Source organism: Chiloscyllium plagiosum, chromosome 24 (genome assembly GCF_004010195.1).
Source record: "Chiloscyllium plagiosum isolate BGI_BamShark_2017 chromosome 24, ASM401019v2, whole genome shotgun sequence".
NCBI lineage: Eukaryota > Metazoa > Chordata > Chondrichthyes > Orectolobiformes > Hemiscylliidae > Chiloscyllium > Chiloscyllium plagiosum.
The window spans coordinates 38,142,531-38,157,293 of NC_057733.1; the positions used below are offsets into that span (position 1 = coordinate 38,142,531).

The window sequence follows — 14,763 nt, forward strand, 5'->3', positions numbered from 1 at the left end:
CTATCTCATGTCCCCGTTTTGCCCTCCTGATTTCCCTCTTAAGTATACTCCTACTTTCTTTATACTCTTCTAAGAATTCACTCGATCTATCCTGTCTATACCTGACATATGCTTCCTTCTTTTTCTTAACCAAACCCTCAATTTCTTTAGTCATCCAGCATTCCCTATACTTACCAGCCTTCCCTTTCACCCTGATAGGAATATAATTTCTCTGGATTCTTGTTATCTCATTTCTGAAGACTTCTCATTTTCCAGCCATCCCTTTACCTGCGAACATCTGCCTCCAATCAGCTTTCGAAAGTTCTTGCCTAATACCGTCAAAATTGGCCTTTCTCCAATTTAGAACTTCAACTTTTAGCATCATAGTTATATGTACTAGTCTAAGGTCTAAGTTCATCTGCCTTACCTAACAAATATAGCTTCCTACTTTTTAGTGTTTTTGAGATGAAGTGTGCCTTTAGCTGAAATTGATTCACATTAACAAAGCTATAAATTAATTGGAAGCGACTTTCAGCTTCATGCCTCACACAGTAAACTGGGTGAGTGGATTGCCTATCTTTTATAGAACCTACCTGATACCAGTAACATTAATTTAAACTAATTAACTGTCAAGAGGCAAAGGCTAAATTTTATCCCCTTTATCCCCGATGTTTGATCCACTAAAAACAGTTATTGTCTCAACAGTAACATCTGTGATATAATTACCCTTCCTATGGCATAAATCATCCCATCTGTTCAACTTTATTTCTGAATAAAGCTCAGGGTCTATATGGTTATCTAGGAATATTGCACCTGCTCAGTCAAAGCTTTGGAGAAGAACATTAAATTCTTGATCACAGATGATGCTTTGTTTATAGTTTTAGTTTCTTGTTGCACTTTACTGCTTCTGTATGTAATCTCATTTTTAATAAATTGAATTGTTATTTTTAGTCTATGTACATTGATCTGACAATGTGAGATTGAGTTTTTGAGATTTGGGAGTTTAAATGAAACCTGGTCACTAAACATTAAGTAGCAGTTAAACTGTGTTCCAGCATAAATGCACTTGACTTGCTGATGAACATTAGGCTATGAAGGTAGTAAACTAGGATATTTTTCTCTCTCTTTGTAATTCACAGAATCTTGATGAAACGTTGTTGCATGTGGGCAAGCAGATCAGTTCTGATGAGAGAATTGGTGGGAGTCCTGTTGTTAAAATGCTGTTTGGAGACCCATCAGATTTTATCACCTCTGATGATGTTTTAAACTGTTCCTCTGCTTGGAAATATGATCGTCGAGTATGTGTAGAGAACTTTACTCGGGTTGTGGAGCAAAAGGGGGGAAAGAAAGCAACACCTATACTGTGGAAATTTCTTCAAAAGGTATTTTGTGTTTTTATTTTAAGTTATGCTTAAGTAGTGGATTAGCTCTTAACGTAAAATGCCACCCATAACCAAGTTCTTTGATGTAATCATGAGAGGAATGTTCCCAGTAAGAATGGAAGATCACCAGACTATTAAAACATTTACTGCAACCAAAACAGTAGGTATAGCTCTTAAAGGAATATGGTGAGTCAGTTCTCACCAGAAAATCTAGCAACGTGAACCACGTACCTATTTTTCTCCGCCAAAAGGAGAGTCCTCTTATATTCAAATCAATTCCGACTTTCTGTAATCTGAAGCCTATCCCCTGCGCTTCACAAATCTACCCATTTGAAATAATTGTTCAACATTTTAACATAGCCCAGGCTCTTCATAATTTTGTGAACCTGAATGAAACTTGCATTGAGACACCATTTTTTTAAATGTCTAGTCTGTCTGAATAAATGAAATCTTTTAGACTGTAAATTAATCCCGAGACACTTTCCAAAGGCTCAGCATTTTGTATTGTGTAAGGGTGAAGCTGAAGGACAAATTGATAAGCTTTGCTTTGTGTTGACTTTTGCTGTACATACAGCTTATACATATTTTTTATAATCCTATTTGCTTTCGCAATGACTTTCCAGCACTAGCCATGGCCATTTCCAGAGGTGTGCACTGCAACTTTCATTCCACTACTTGGTTTGATTCCATTCCCTGTAAGCTGTATGTATATTTCGCATCAGATCTTTTCATGTCCATTGCAGTTGACATTCTAAGTTAAACATAATTTTCTAAAAGCAGCTCCATTCCCTTAATACTTCCTGGCTGACATTAGTTAACTGGGCAGAGATTATAGACTGAATCTAGACATGCCTGCTGCTGTCATTCAGCTTTTAAGTTAATAAACTTGGCAAAGAAGCACAAAGAAGGAGACAGTGAAAATGACCCTTTTTTGCAATTGGATTTTCCATCTTTGTCAGAGAAGAACTTTAGAGAGAAAACAATGAGAGAGAACAATTATCCTTCTGCTTATATAGTGACTTAGACACAGAAAATTTTATTATGGTTTCAAGATATACAAGTCAATAAATGTCATATAAAAAAGTAATAAGCATATGTAAGGGTGTCAAAATGCCTTTGATATTATTGTTGTCCTAACATTCCAGACATTTTATGGTTTAAGCTTGTCACTCCTACCTGCTCGTTGGGCTGCTGTTTAAGCAAACTATATTCAGTTGGCTGGATACTTTATGATGCAGAGTAACACCATCAGTGTGGGTTCAAATCCTGCCCCAGCAGAGGTGGCCATGTAGGATGTTCCTGTTCAACCTCTCTCCTCACCTAATGGTGAGGTCGCAACTCTCAGGTTAAACCACCACAAATTGTCTCTCTTTCTCTAAAGGGAGAGCATCCCTTTGGTCTGATACAACTATAGCATCGTTACTTTCACATTTTTTTAGAAGGCACTGTGACATGATGGGATCACTTATCATTCCTGTTGAGAAGATAGCTTCACAAGTGGTTGGTTCATCTGGAAGTGGTTGTAGAAGGGTTTGAAGACTTTTAATTGCAGACCCTCATGAACATATTTGACAACCTCTGTGGCTGCAGATCAAGAATAGCAGTCTTCAGCACAAGAAACCTACAATGAATTGCAAATGGAACACTCACGGTCTGGGGCAGTGCGGAGGTCCAAGACCTCCTTTTGAAGCATCTCATACCCCAGGCTTTACCCCTATATTTGCTCCTCTAGGGAAACTGTTAAAATGACCATAAACAATTATGTTGACCCTGCATTCCGATCTCAACACCTTTGGCTTGGTGGAGAAGCCACACTGCTTCCCTCTTCAAAAGGGCTAGTTCTGTTTCCAGAGCCTATTTTAGAAAGGTCCCTGCTGACTCAGAGCAGATGCAGATCAGGCAAGAATTGGATGGGTAAGGGCCCCCTCCCATGCAAACTGCCCCTGTCCAGTTAGTGCCTTGCAGGAATTGTTAAAGCTAATGTCTATGTCTCCGTGCCAAACAATAGATTCTTTTGTCCTTCCCACCTTCGCTCCCCGATAAACATCTACGCATCTGGGTCTTGATGACTGCAACCAGTAAGTCATGTGTTTTTTTGAGGGGTCCTCAAATTGGGAACTCGAAGGTTTAAAAAGTGATTAATTGTGTGTGCTGACAAAGTAACATTTTTCTGTCTAATTTCTCCCTGAATTGTTGTCCACACATACATTTCTTTGATTTTCATTAAATCCACGTAATATCAACCTGGAGCTGTTTAAAATCTCATGAGTCGTTCACTTAAAAGTCTACATATTTCTAAAAAATAGTGGAATATTTAACACGTTGCTCTTTTTTAATTAATTTGTTTGCAATTATTTAATGGTTTAACTAACTGTTAAAGAGACACAAACTTTAAGATTACTGGAAACTTAGTGATTCATGACCAATGTCTTAACTTGGTTACCTTACAAAATGACATCCATCCCAATGTATCTTTTAGGCAAATTATATAAAGATGCTGAAGAATTTACCCGATCTTCTTGGACTGCAATATGAATTAATCAGGACTTTCCAAAGTGCCTCAGATATGAAATCAAAGACCATTTCTCAGTTCCTTCAGCAAATGGCTCCAGGTAAGATGCTATTCTTAATGTAAGAAGTGTTCAGTTGTATGGAGCTCATTTACTGTGAATACAGTGGAAATGCACAACAGTAAACTATATAGTGTTTCAAATTCTTTGATCAAATAATTTTCTGCTTGTTCTAGTCTATATCTTGGCTGTCTATTGGACAATAAAAGGAATGGGAATTAAGGAAAGGCCCAGAATATAAGTGTAGGTTAATTAAATATAGATGTATGACAGTGGTATTTGTGTTCTGTTTATAGACACTTGCTTTATTCTTGTTTCATTTTTTTTGGTTCTAGAGCAACAGGGCCAAAAGCAAAGCTTTGAAAAAAGAATCAAGATTTTTTTACAGCTTTGGAATCAGCTGTGTTTGTTATTGGCAAAAAACAGTGAGTATATTCGAACTGTAGTATCCAGTACTGGATCAATTTTCCTGATGGAGTAATGTTATTTAGTGACCCCATTCTTCTTTGACAGTTTCTAACACTTTTCACAACAGTCTTCTGATTGCCAGTGTGATTAGAGACTCCAGAACTGTACAGGCTCTCCTCAGTCTCTGACTGAAGGGAAGCTTTTCCTGAAATCTGTGTTTTTGTGCATCTGTGTCACATAATATCATATTGATGATTTTCTGACAGTAGGGCTTTTCCAAAACACAACTTTTGGCTGAAGTAAATGAGAAAGTGAGTATGGCTTGGCATACAGTAAGACAAATTGATATATATCCATTCTGTAGAGCAGGAATGAACATCCAGCTATTAAAACCATCATAGTGTAGAAGTCTGTCTTCTACTAGTCTAAACTGAGGTCCTGTGGAAGACCAAGCAGTGCAGTTAGATGAAGGAGAACTTTTTTTGGTATCAAATTTATAGTAAACCTTTTGGTTCTGTGAACGTGCCAACCACTTAAAAGTTAGAATATTTAGACTTTGAGACCTGCGTGTTTGTTATGAAAAATCATTTTACCACACAACCATATTGAGTCAAATGCATTAAGCTTCCTCCTTTCTATCTTGCTGCCAAATCCAAACCAACTTCTTGTTGAGGTAGGAATCAGTCCATTCAATTTTTTAAACAATTTCTTTCATACTCATTGTACAAAACAACAATTTGTCTCATAGGTTAGTATATTTGAAATTGCTACTCACAATTGCTTTTAACTGAGTTAAAAACTATGCTTGCTGGTCCTCTCCTAGCTGCTTCCATACAATTGTGGTAGGCTATCATGTTGCCTGCAGAGCACCAAAAGGGTTTAGCAAACTCAGCAACATGCAAAATTGCGTATCTCTGTTCTAGTTATATTTTCAATATTTTGTTTTCCAGATCCGAAAATCCCACAAGAGCTATGCCAGAAAGATTTAACATTTGAAAGTCCCATTGAAATTTTGTTGCCTCAACCACAAGGTCCAGGCCTTTGTGCCATTGAACTCAACAAGTTTCTCATTGAGATTCAAAATGATCTCCTTGGAGCCATGAGTGATATTAAAAAGTAAGCAAATTCTTGGATTGATTTTCCTGAGTGACACCCAGTTAGTGAATCTACTTGATCAAGATTAAACGTGATTCTTCCTAATGTTTCTCAAATAGTGTGATTCAGTAAATGAAGTTCCATTGTTACTGTGTTTCCAATTATAGTTTCCTCTTTCCATTTCCCATTTCAGAGTGAGATTACTTCACATAATTGTGTATAATTTATACAATATATCCATTTTTTTCTGGCAGGTCATTCGTCAATCCAGAAGAGGTATCAGATTCACAGTTAATTCACTGTGACCCTGATAAAGATTTCATCCCACTTGTTTTATCAAACTGCCAGTACTTCCTGGAGAAAGGACATGAGACATTACCAGAATTTGATATTAAAAATATTGAACGGCAGTTGATACGCGTGTTCCTGAAAGGAAAACCATTCATAGTTGACTCTGTAAGTATATTTTTTTGAAAACTGGTCTAACTTTAGAATGACAGAACCAATTCACATTTACTTTTTTTTAAACAGAAAATTCCCAAATTTGTTGGAAGACATGAAAGAGATTATTCAAGCATCTTCACAGAGCTAAAAGCAAAGATATCTCAAGTAAGTAATTTCCTTGGGCAGAACAAATTCTGCAGTCTGGATTTAAAATTGGCAGGACATAATTTACTGTCAGATCCATTCTTTTCAATATTTGTGTTTTATGGTAGGCCTGGACAAGTAGGTTCTGTCCAAAGTGAAGTTACCCGCTATCATAGACAGTGTCTCATTTAATGGCTGAATCCAACTGAGCAAACATTTGCTGGTGGCAGGCAAAAATACAGCATCTTAACCCATTCCTGAACAAGATACAGTAAATGTTCAATTAGAAGATTACATTATAAAAAGCCAACAATTACTGACAAATATTGATCACGCTGCTGAGAATGTGTCTGATGGCTAAAGCAAACATCATGGTCACCAGAGATCCCTTCCCAGAAAGAAAGACAAATAAAATTTGTGGATGATGCAATTGGTCAGACTGGTCTTGTATACCTCAGAACAGTGTTCCAGTACAACCAGTGCGTTCATTTCCAAGTTTTATTATCTTCATTACTGGTTTTCTCTTCTGCAGCGTAGCGAGAGGCTCAATTATATTTAGCTGTCAACACATTCTGAGTGCCATCAAGCAGCTCAGCAGTATTTCTGGAAATACAGAGGCAGAATGAGGCACAAAATGAACAGTCATCTACGTTCACAGGATTACAGCAGAAGACCTAAAGGGGAGGACTACAACAATTTTGGACATTATTGTAAGGGCAGGATTAGCAGCAAGATAACCTAGATGCCTCAAAATGGTCAACTGATTTTTTTTTAAATTTGAAATTCTGGTCATTCCTCTAAGTATGCGGCTGTACAGGACATTGGTTAGGCCACTTTTGAAATATTGCGTGCAATTCTGGTCTCTTTCCTATCGGAAAGATGTTGTGAAACTTGAAAGGGTTCAGAAAAGATTTACAAGGATGCGGCCAGGATTGGATGGTTTGAGCTATAGGGAGAGGTTGAATAGGCTGGGGCTGTTTTCGCAGGAGGGTCAGAGGCTGAGGGGTGACCTTATAGAGGTTTATAAAATCATGAGGGGCATGGATAGGGTAAATAGACAAGGTCTTTTCCCTGAGGTGGGTGAGTCCAGAACTAGAGGGCATAGATTTACGGTAAGAGGGGAAAGATATAAAAGGGACCTAAGGGCAATTCTTTCACATAGAGGGTAGTGTGTATGTGTAATGAGCTGTCAGAGGAAATGGTGGAGGCTGGTACAATTGTGACATTTATAAGGGATCTGGATAGGGATATGAATAGGAAGGGCCTTAAGGGATATGAGCCAAGTGCTAGCAAATCGGACGAGGTTAGGTAGGATGTTTGGTCAACATGGACGAGTTGGAACAAAGGGTCTGTTTCCATGCTGTACATCTCTATTACTCTATGATGCTGTTTCTGGCCATTTTCCAATGTCTGATTCCTGCTTTCAGCAAGTTTGTACTCAAATATACCAAAATAGTGCAGGACTGCTAATCAAAAATGAAGCCTTCACCTTTTGTGGCATTATTTTGCTACTTAAATCCAAATTGATGGTAAACAAGCCAAACAAATTATGTTTGCATTTTGTCTCAATTAGAACTGAGATAGCATAATGCTGTCTCTACTCCAAACAGAACAATCATTGATATGCTTCAGTGCTGTCATTTCATTTCTACAATCTTGGTTTCATACGAAGAGTTAACATTTTTAATAATAAACACCAGTCAAAAAAATCTAATCTGTGAAAGGTTTCAGCATTTTCTAAAGTGGTATTAGAATGCCTCATAATTCCCACTAAGTGTAGCTAACCTTGGCTGACCAACTAATGGCAAAACTGTAGAACAGCAATTTAATGCAATGTATTCATTGGTCTATCTGTCTTTAAGAGATATTTTATGGTCTTGATCATAGACCTGTAAGTAATGAGGCTTGCATATTTTAGACAGTAGAATGATCTGGTCTCTGAAGGGCTGTGAGGTATGAATAGTTTGGAACCTAAAAGAACTGGTTCAGGAATGTAGCAACTCTAAACCAATTGGAGTCACACATTTTTGTCATCCTTCTGTTATTACCCTCCACCTTTGCCTGTCACCAAGTTAAATCTGACTGCAAGTCTATCTCTTCTTACTGTTCCTGTGGTTTCCTCCCTCCAATTGGCTCCTCAACAGCACTGGCAGCACCATTTTGAACAGTATAATCCAGCCTGTACTAGCCAGTATCAACAAGGCATCAATGTTCACGTACAGTTCTACCAATTTGTATGAAAATAAATTGAGGGAATGACATTTATTTTATTTTCTCCACTGAAGGAAACATTATCACATTCTGTCTGCAATACAATCACGATGGTGCTGAAATCTTACAGTGACATTTGTGATGCCCTGGATATCATTGAGATTGTAGTCGGATTCCTTGCTACTTCAGGAGGATCCCCAGACAGCAGGCTCCTCTGCTACCTCAAAGATACTTTACGCATGGATTGGCGTGTGTTAGCCTGTGTCAGCAAGGTCTGTGTAAACATACTCACTATCTGGAAAACGTCATTAGTGCTTGCATAAAGTAAACATTTCCTCTCTGGCATAGTAACCATATTTGACTTTTCACCTCTGAGATACTTATCAGTCACTTCTTTTACAGCTTTTCCATTCTATTTCATTTCCTGGCTATAATTGTCTGGTATTTGGATTAGATTAGATTAGATTACATTACATTACAGTGTGGAAACAGGCCCTTCGGCCCAACAAGTCCACACCGACCCGCCGAAGCGCAACCCACCCATACCCCTACATTTACCGACACGGGGAGAACGTGCAAACTCCACACAGTCAGTCACCTGAGGTGGGAATTGAACCCAGGTCTCTGGCGCTGTGAGGCAGCAGTGCTAACCACTGGGCCACCGTGCCGCCCACTAGTTTGTAATTGTCCTGTGTGTGCACACCCACCTCATTAATCCATGTACTTTCTCTTCACATATACCCACTTGTTCACCTTTACCCAACTACATCTTCCCCAGTAGAAAATACTGACTAGCCACAGGTGTGACTGTAATTACACCATTTAGCTGAATAAACTAAATTTAATGGATAATGGCTTGCACACGGTACAGGTAAATGCACTTCACTTGATTATTTTTGCAATACAAACAGCTACAACTGTCTAGTAACCAAGGAAATAAAGCACTCAACGATACTCAGAATAAACTCAGATAGCTCTGTTTTCATTATGCCATTTATCAACAAATGCACAGAAAGGTTAAAGTACTCTGATACGCTGCCAATCTGAGTTCTGAGATCACATGATTCTGGAGCATGAGATCTGCAGTTATTTATCAATCACACCACATATGGGCACAGTAATTTGGTTCCTGTCAGAGTGTCAATTTTCCACCTGCCTTATCTTAACTGCAATGTTTTTATACTTCTCCCACTAGGCATTTGAAGGATGCAAATTAAAGCACACTCTGTCCCTCTGGCAGCTCTTATCATCGTGGAAATCTGAGGTCATGCTGGGCACAGAGAAGGTGAGATTGGTCATACCAGTATTCCTGTTCAGCAACATATCAGTAAAACTGAAGCAAAATATGTTACGTGGATTAGAAAAGGGAATTGGCTAATAGATTAAATCGTGACCTTTTACAGGATAGAAAGTCATTAGTTACTTCAATCCTGTTCTAAATTTTGACTGTGCTTCACTCTTACAAGTTGTGGTTATTGACTCTAAGCATTCTTTTGAGTGTGGCTCTTCCCTTCTGTTGAGATTTTATTTCTGTCCTCTGTCCCTTGGTTTTCATCCATTATCTCCATGCTCTTAGATAACTGACCATCGCCCCTTTTGATGGACAGAAGAACAATCTCTGTCTTTCTCACTTGGCCATATCTCTATCTGTCTATCTCTATCTATTTATTTATCCGTCTCTCCTCCTTAGATATGTCACGGTAAGGTCATTGAGCCTGACACTGCTGCATCCATACTGACGAGAGTGCTCATGTGCTATGGCACCTCCACGAAATGATATCACTGATTTGTTTTCAGTTCAGTGTTGAATATGTTCAAAGGTATATTGGAGAAATGGGACCATTGGATTGGGGAATTGCTATGTTTTGACTCACTTTGATCTCCCTTGCGAATACTATATTTATACATCCTGTATCTTTAACTTCTTGACCATTTTACTTTTAGCATGATTTCTATTTCTCTGGAGATTGTCCTTATACAGGACATTCTGAAGTTGATTTCTGGATAAAGAAGTCAGTCTTAAATTCTCTTTTAAATGTTGCAGTTGCCATTATAGCATCCAGTTTGGTGAATTAAAAACACAATTTTGCAGCATCCAGGTTTTCAGTAAATTGAAAGGAACAGTGTTACTAATTTGTCTCTTGTTTTTATTAGGACCCATTTGAGAGAATCCCTGACGCATACAAGAAACACTTACTTCCTCAAGAGAAAGCAGAGCTGAAGACCTTTTTTGCATCCACCAACATCAACACTTTTCTTTGGGAGCTGCATGAGATTCTGGTCCTGAAGACTACTCAAAGCAATGTTGATGACAACTTCTCCTCCGAATGGAGGTAATATACACCAGTATCTGGATTAGTGGTGCTGGAAGAGCACAGCAGTTCAGGCAGCATCCAAGGAGCAGCGAAATCGACGTTTTGGGCAAAAGCCCTTCATCAGGAATAAAGGCCTAATGCGTGGAGAGATAAGCTAGAGGGGTTGGGGAGAAAGTAGCATAGAGTACAATGGGTGAGAGGGGGAGGGGATGAAGGTGATAGGTCAAGGAGGAGAGGGTGGAGTGGATAAGTGGAAAAGGAGATAGGCAGGTAGGGCAAGTCCGGACAAGTCATGGGGACAGTACTGAGCTGGAAGTTTTGAACTAGGGTGAGGTGGGGGAAGGGGAAATGAGGAAACTGTTGAAGTCCACATTGATGCCCTGGGGTTGAGGTGTTCCGAGGCGGAAGATGAGGCGTTCTTCCTCCATGGATCTGGTGGTGAGGGAGGGCGGTGAAGGAGACCCAGGACCTCCATGTAGTTATAGTGCAACTGGAATAAAGGTGTTCCCAGAAAGGAAGGTTTGCACTTCTTGGTTTAGGATCCCAAACAGATCAGGTTTGAATAATTCTGGCATGAGGGAAGAGCATGGTGCTTTCATAAAGTTTGTACAATCGGCACTAATTTTGATTGGCTCATTGAGGATGACCAGTCAGCTGGGCAGATTGGTGAAGGGGGCATTTCACTATTCAGGGTAAATTTTAACCTATCGTCATAGGAAACCGGCCGGTTCAGACTGGGTCATCCTTTATTTGAGTTAGCTGATTTTATTCTGGACTCGAAGATCTTGCGGTACAGTGGTAGCGTCCCTACTTCTGGGCTAGGATCTCTGAGTTTAAAAATTGATGGTTGTGGGAAGTATGCCATTGCGTGGCCAAGCAACTTGATCGTCAAACTCTAATGACGTGCGATATACCTATGGCAAGAGCAAGAGAATTTTCACGGACACCCAAAGCTGCAGCAGCACAACAAACTCCCCATGCTTAAAAATTCCCCACCAATGTTCTTATCACAATTAAGTGTCATTGTCTTTCTAAGGGACCAGTGCACCCTTACCATTGATTTTCATGGAATGTAAGGTCAGGTTAAGTATTAAACAAGTGATCAACTGGAATCTCTTCAGTTTCCTGCTGGATGCTTCAAATCAAAAGCACTTGTAAAGTATATAATGCTTGGGGTTTTCCAAGATTGAGGTTCAGGTACTGACAGGATAAGACCATAAAAAGATATAGGGACAAGGCACAGCAGTCAGCCCATCAGAGGCCATTTCTCCAGTACATTAACTCTCCTTGCTATGACAATATCACCATCATCATCACATTGTTGAAGAGAGACAGTGCCAATTCCAAATTGCTACCTCAGCTATGCTCAAATACATACTAAGTTTTGAAGAATCTCAGATATTGAGAAAGCAGGTTTCCCGTTTTCACTGCTTGGCATATCATGGCAGTGAAGTTGGAATGAGGTCTTAGATTGTCACTACATTAAGCTTAATGAGACCATTACATGCCCATATGTCTAGAAAAAAAATGACATGCCTTCTCATCTTTCTTTATCTTTCCCTTTCCTGGCCGTGCCCTTGACTATACAGTACTGTGAGGAAACGCAGCAGGGATCCCACAACCCTGCAATCTACAGTAACAGCTATCTAGAGCTGATGGAAGAAATACTGCAGCACCTTCCATTTATAAAGGATTCTGTCCCTGGATGATGTGCCAGTGTTAAAGGTGTAGACTGAGTCCCTGCATGCCAGTGTATGTGAGGTGTGTAATTGAAAAATAAAATAGCTGCAAAACATCCCATCAAAGTAATTTGGCAATAAGATCAACTTAAAACAAAAGCAAAGTCATGGACCTGTTTATTGGAACTTGAAATAGGTGAGAAAAAGTACTTCAATATATTCTGCATTGAGTTTTGAGTTGTAAGCATTTACCCTTTGTTTTGTTTTCAGCCTTAATGAAACAATTTTCAGTTACTTGGAGTCCAAGGGTTCCGATATTCTGCCAGGACTAGAAGACAACCTTTCTGGTGAAATCACTCTGGCTAAAAGCGTCCAGACGTGGAAACTTGCAGTGAACTTTAAGAAAGGAATTCGATAGTTCACCTTGAATGGGCTTTAGGGTCTTTTATGCACCTGAAGAATTGGTGATGGCAAACCCAAACAAATGCCTGCTATTTGTGAAGTTTGACCTCTGTAAAGAATGTCTTCATTCAGTTCTAAAAGATTTTGCACTATGTTCAGAAATGTCTATTGTAAGTGAATTACTATGTGGCTATAAATAATCTGTAAATCGGAACATTCCGAAAAATATTCCAAACTGTGCAATGTCCTGTACAATCTGTTGAGTGACTTATACAGTGGGAAGGATCATTTAAGTCTGAAGTTGTTTCATGTGAGGAATGTTCAGATGTCTGCAATTTAAAAGGTTCCATTTTGTATTTAAAGAGTTGCAAGCCGTTTGACATGGTACAACATTCCACAACAATTCCTGTGAGTTATTCACCAATCTGTGGCACTACTTGCAACTCAAGTACCACAGTTTTGCACTGAGGTCCCAGAGGTAGTGACAGGAATGGTTTCTGAATGGTCTAAACAAATTACTTAATTTCATTTTAAATCCATCTCCAAATATAGCTTGTTATCAGAAAGCACAATGTAGTGCATAGGAATGGAGGAAGGCCTTTCAGCCACTCAAACCCATACTAGCATTCAATTAAATCATCTTACCTTAGCATGTAACCACCTTGGCTCGAACTGCTATAATATCCCTTCCTAAAAATAATTAATTTCCATTTTTAATGGTCAATTTACTTAGAATCACGAGGTTTTTTTTGGCAAAGAGTGTTTCAGTTTTCCACCAGTATTTGTGTCAAAATAGGCTTGCTGACATATTTCTAGAATGGTGTGGTTTTAATTTTAAGGTTGAGTCCCCTTAATCCATATTACTTCACTTTCCTATCAATTCCTTTCACTTATCCATAAAATCATCCCTTCACCATTATATACTCAAGGAAATGCAAGCCACTTCAATGCACCCTTGCTTCATCAATTAACTATTTTAGTCTGGTCAACATCCTGGTAAATCTGCATAACCAGTTTTCAATGAAAATAGTTTCAGGTATCCCCCGCTATCCAAAAGTAGAGTGTTCCTATGAAACTTTTTGTAAGCTGAAATGGCATAAAGCAAAGACACATTAATTTATATGAAAAAAGTTTTAACTCTTTTCGGAAAAGCGAAAATCCTCTTCGAATTTCTTTTGGTTAGTGAAAACAGGTGCTAATGTAGGAATTTCTTAAGAGCAAAGTGGCGTAGAGCAAACTTTTGAAAAGTGGGGGAAACCTGTCATACATATATGAAGCCAAGGATGGCATCATAGTGTGGCACTCCTGCTGGTTTGCTCATCTTCACTTTGAAAATTCCATTTGAAATTGAAAGTAATTTCATATTCCATTTGTTTTATACTAACAGTTGTCTTGATTCTTGTTCTTTGACTTAATAGGCAGACAATCTGGTTAGTAGTGACTTGAAATACTGTAATTTGCATTCCATTGATTTTGGTTCATGTACAAAGGTTAATTGTAAGAAGTGTTAGAACAGTTCAAAATACACTCTTTATTAAAACTGAGAAATTGATTCCATTATTAATAGAAGATGAGATAATGAATTGTAAACCACTGCACAAACATAAGCCTAAGTATATTGTCTCATGAAGAATTCATTGCTATTGTGTTGTAAATACCATTTAGTGAAACTAACAAAAGCAAAAATTGCAAACTATTGTGTTAATTTCCACAATTTGGATTTTGAAAGCCTGCCAGTTTTTGGTTTTAGGCTTGGAGCAGTTTGTGTGATCAAACAATCCTTTAATTACAACAGAGGTGTGTTATGTGAGATTGTTAGACAAATACATGATATCCTGCTGAGTTGCTTGCAAACACGTTCATTTCCATCAAATGGGCTTCTGAATCCATGTCGGTTCCAGCTCAATTGGTAGCAGTCTCATCTCAGAAGCAAAAGATTACATTTTCAATCCTATGCTAGAGTTTAGGGCACATTCTAGGCAAGCACTGCAATGCAGTACTGAGGGAATATTGCATGTTGCAAGTGCCATTTTTATTAATCTGATGTTCAACCACAGCATCATGGGTCCTCCTGAGTGAATTCCATGGCACTATTTCAAAGAAGGGCAAAGGAATTATCCCTGGCATACTAATG

General features: G+C 38.7%; 1 protein-coding gene across 2 annotated transcripts in view; it reads left to right on the plus strand.

The window, feature by feature from the left end:
- The window catches only part of LOC122562201 (E3 ubiquitin-protein ligase rnf213-alpha-like), a 159,421-nt gene extending 145,248 nt beyond the window's left edge, over positions 1-14,173 (plus strand). For both annotated transcript variants that reach the window (XM_043714879.1, XM_043714880.1), the window contains exons 64-73: positions 1,119-1,361; positions 3,841-3,973; positions 4,267-4,356; positions 5,290-5,455; positions 5,689-5,890; positions 5,966-6,043; positions 8,308-8,505; positions 9,429-9,518; positions 10,388-10,566; positions 12,498-14,173. In XM_043714879.1, coding sequence (XP_043570814.1) covers positions 1,119-1,361; positions 3,841-3,973; positions 4,267-4,356; positions 5,290-5,455; positions 5,689-5,890; positions 5,966-6,043; positions 8,308-8,505; positions 9,429-9,518; positions 10,388-10,566; positions 12,498-12,645 — 1,527 coding nt within the window. In that variant the 3' untranslated portion in view covers positions 12,646-14,173. The remainder of the gene's footprint in view (positions 1-1,118; positions 1,362-3,840; positions 3,974-4,266; positions 4,357-5,289; positions 5,456-5,688; positions 5,891-5,965; positions 6,044-8,307; positions 8,506-9,428; positions 9,519-10,387; positions 10,567-12,497) is intronic.
- The last annotated feature ends 590 nt before the right edge of the window (positions 14,174-14,763 follow it).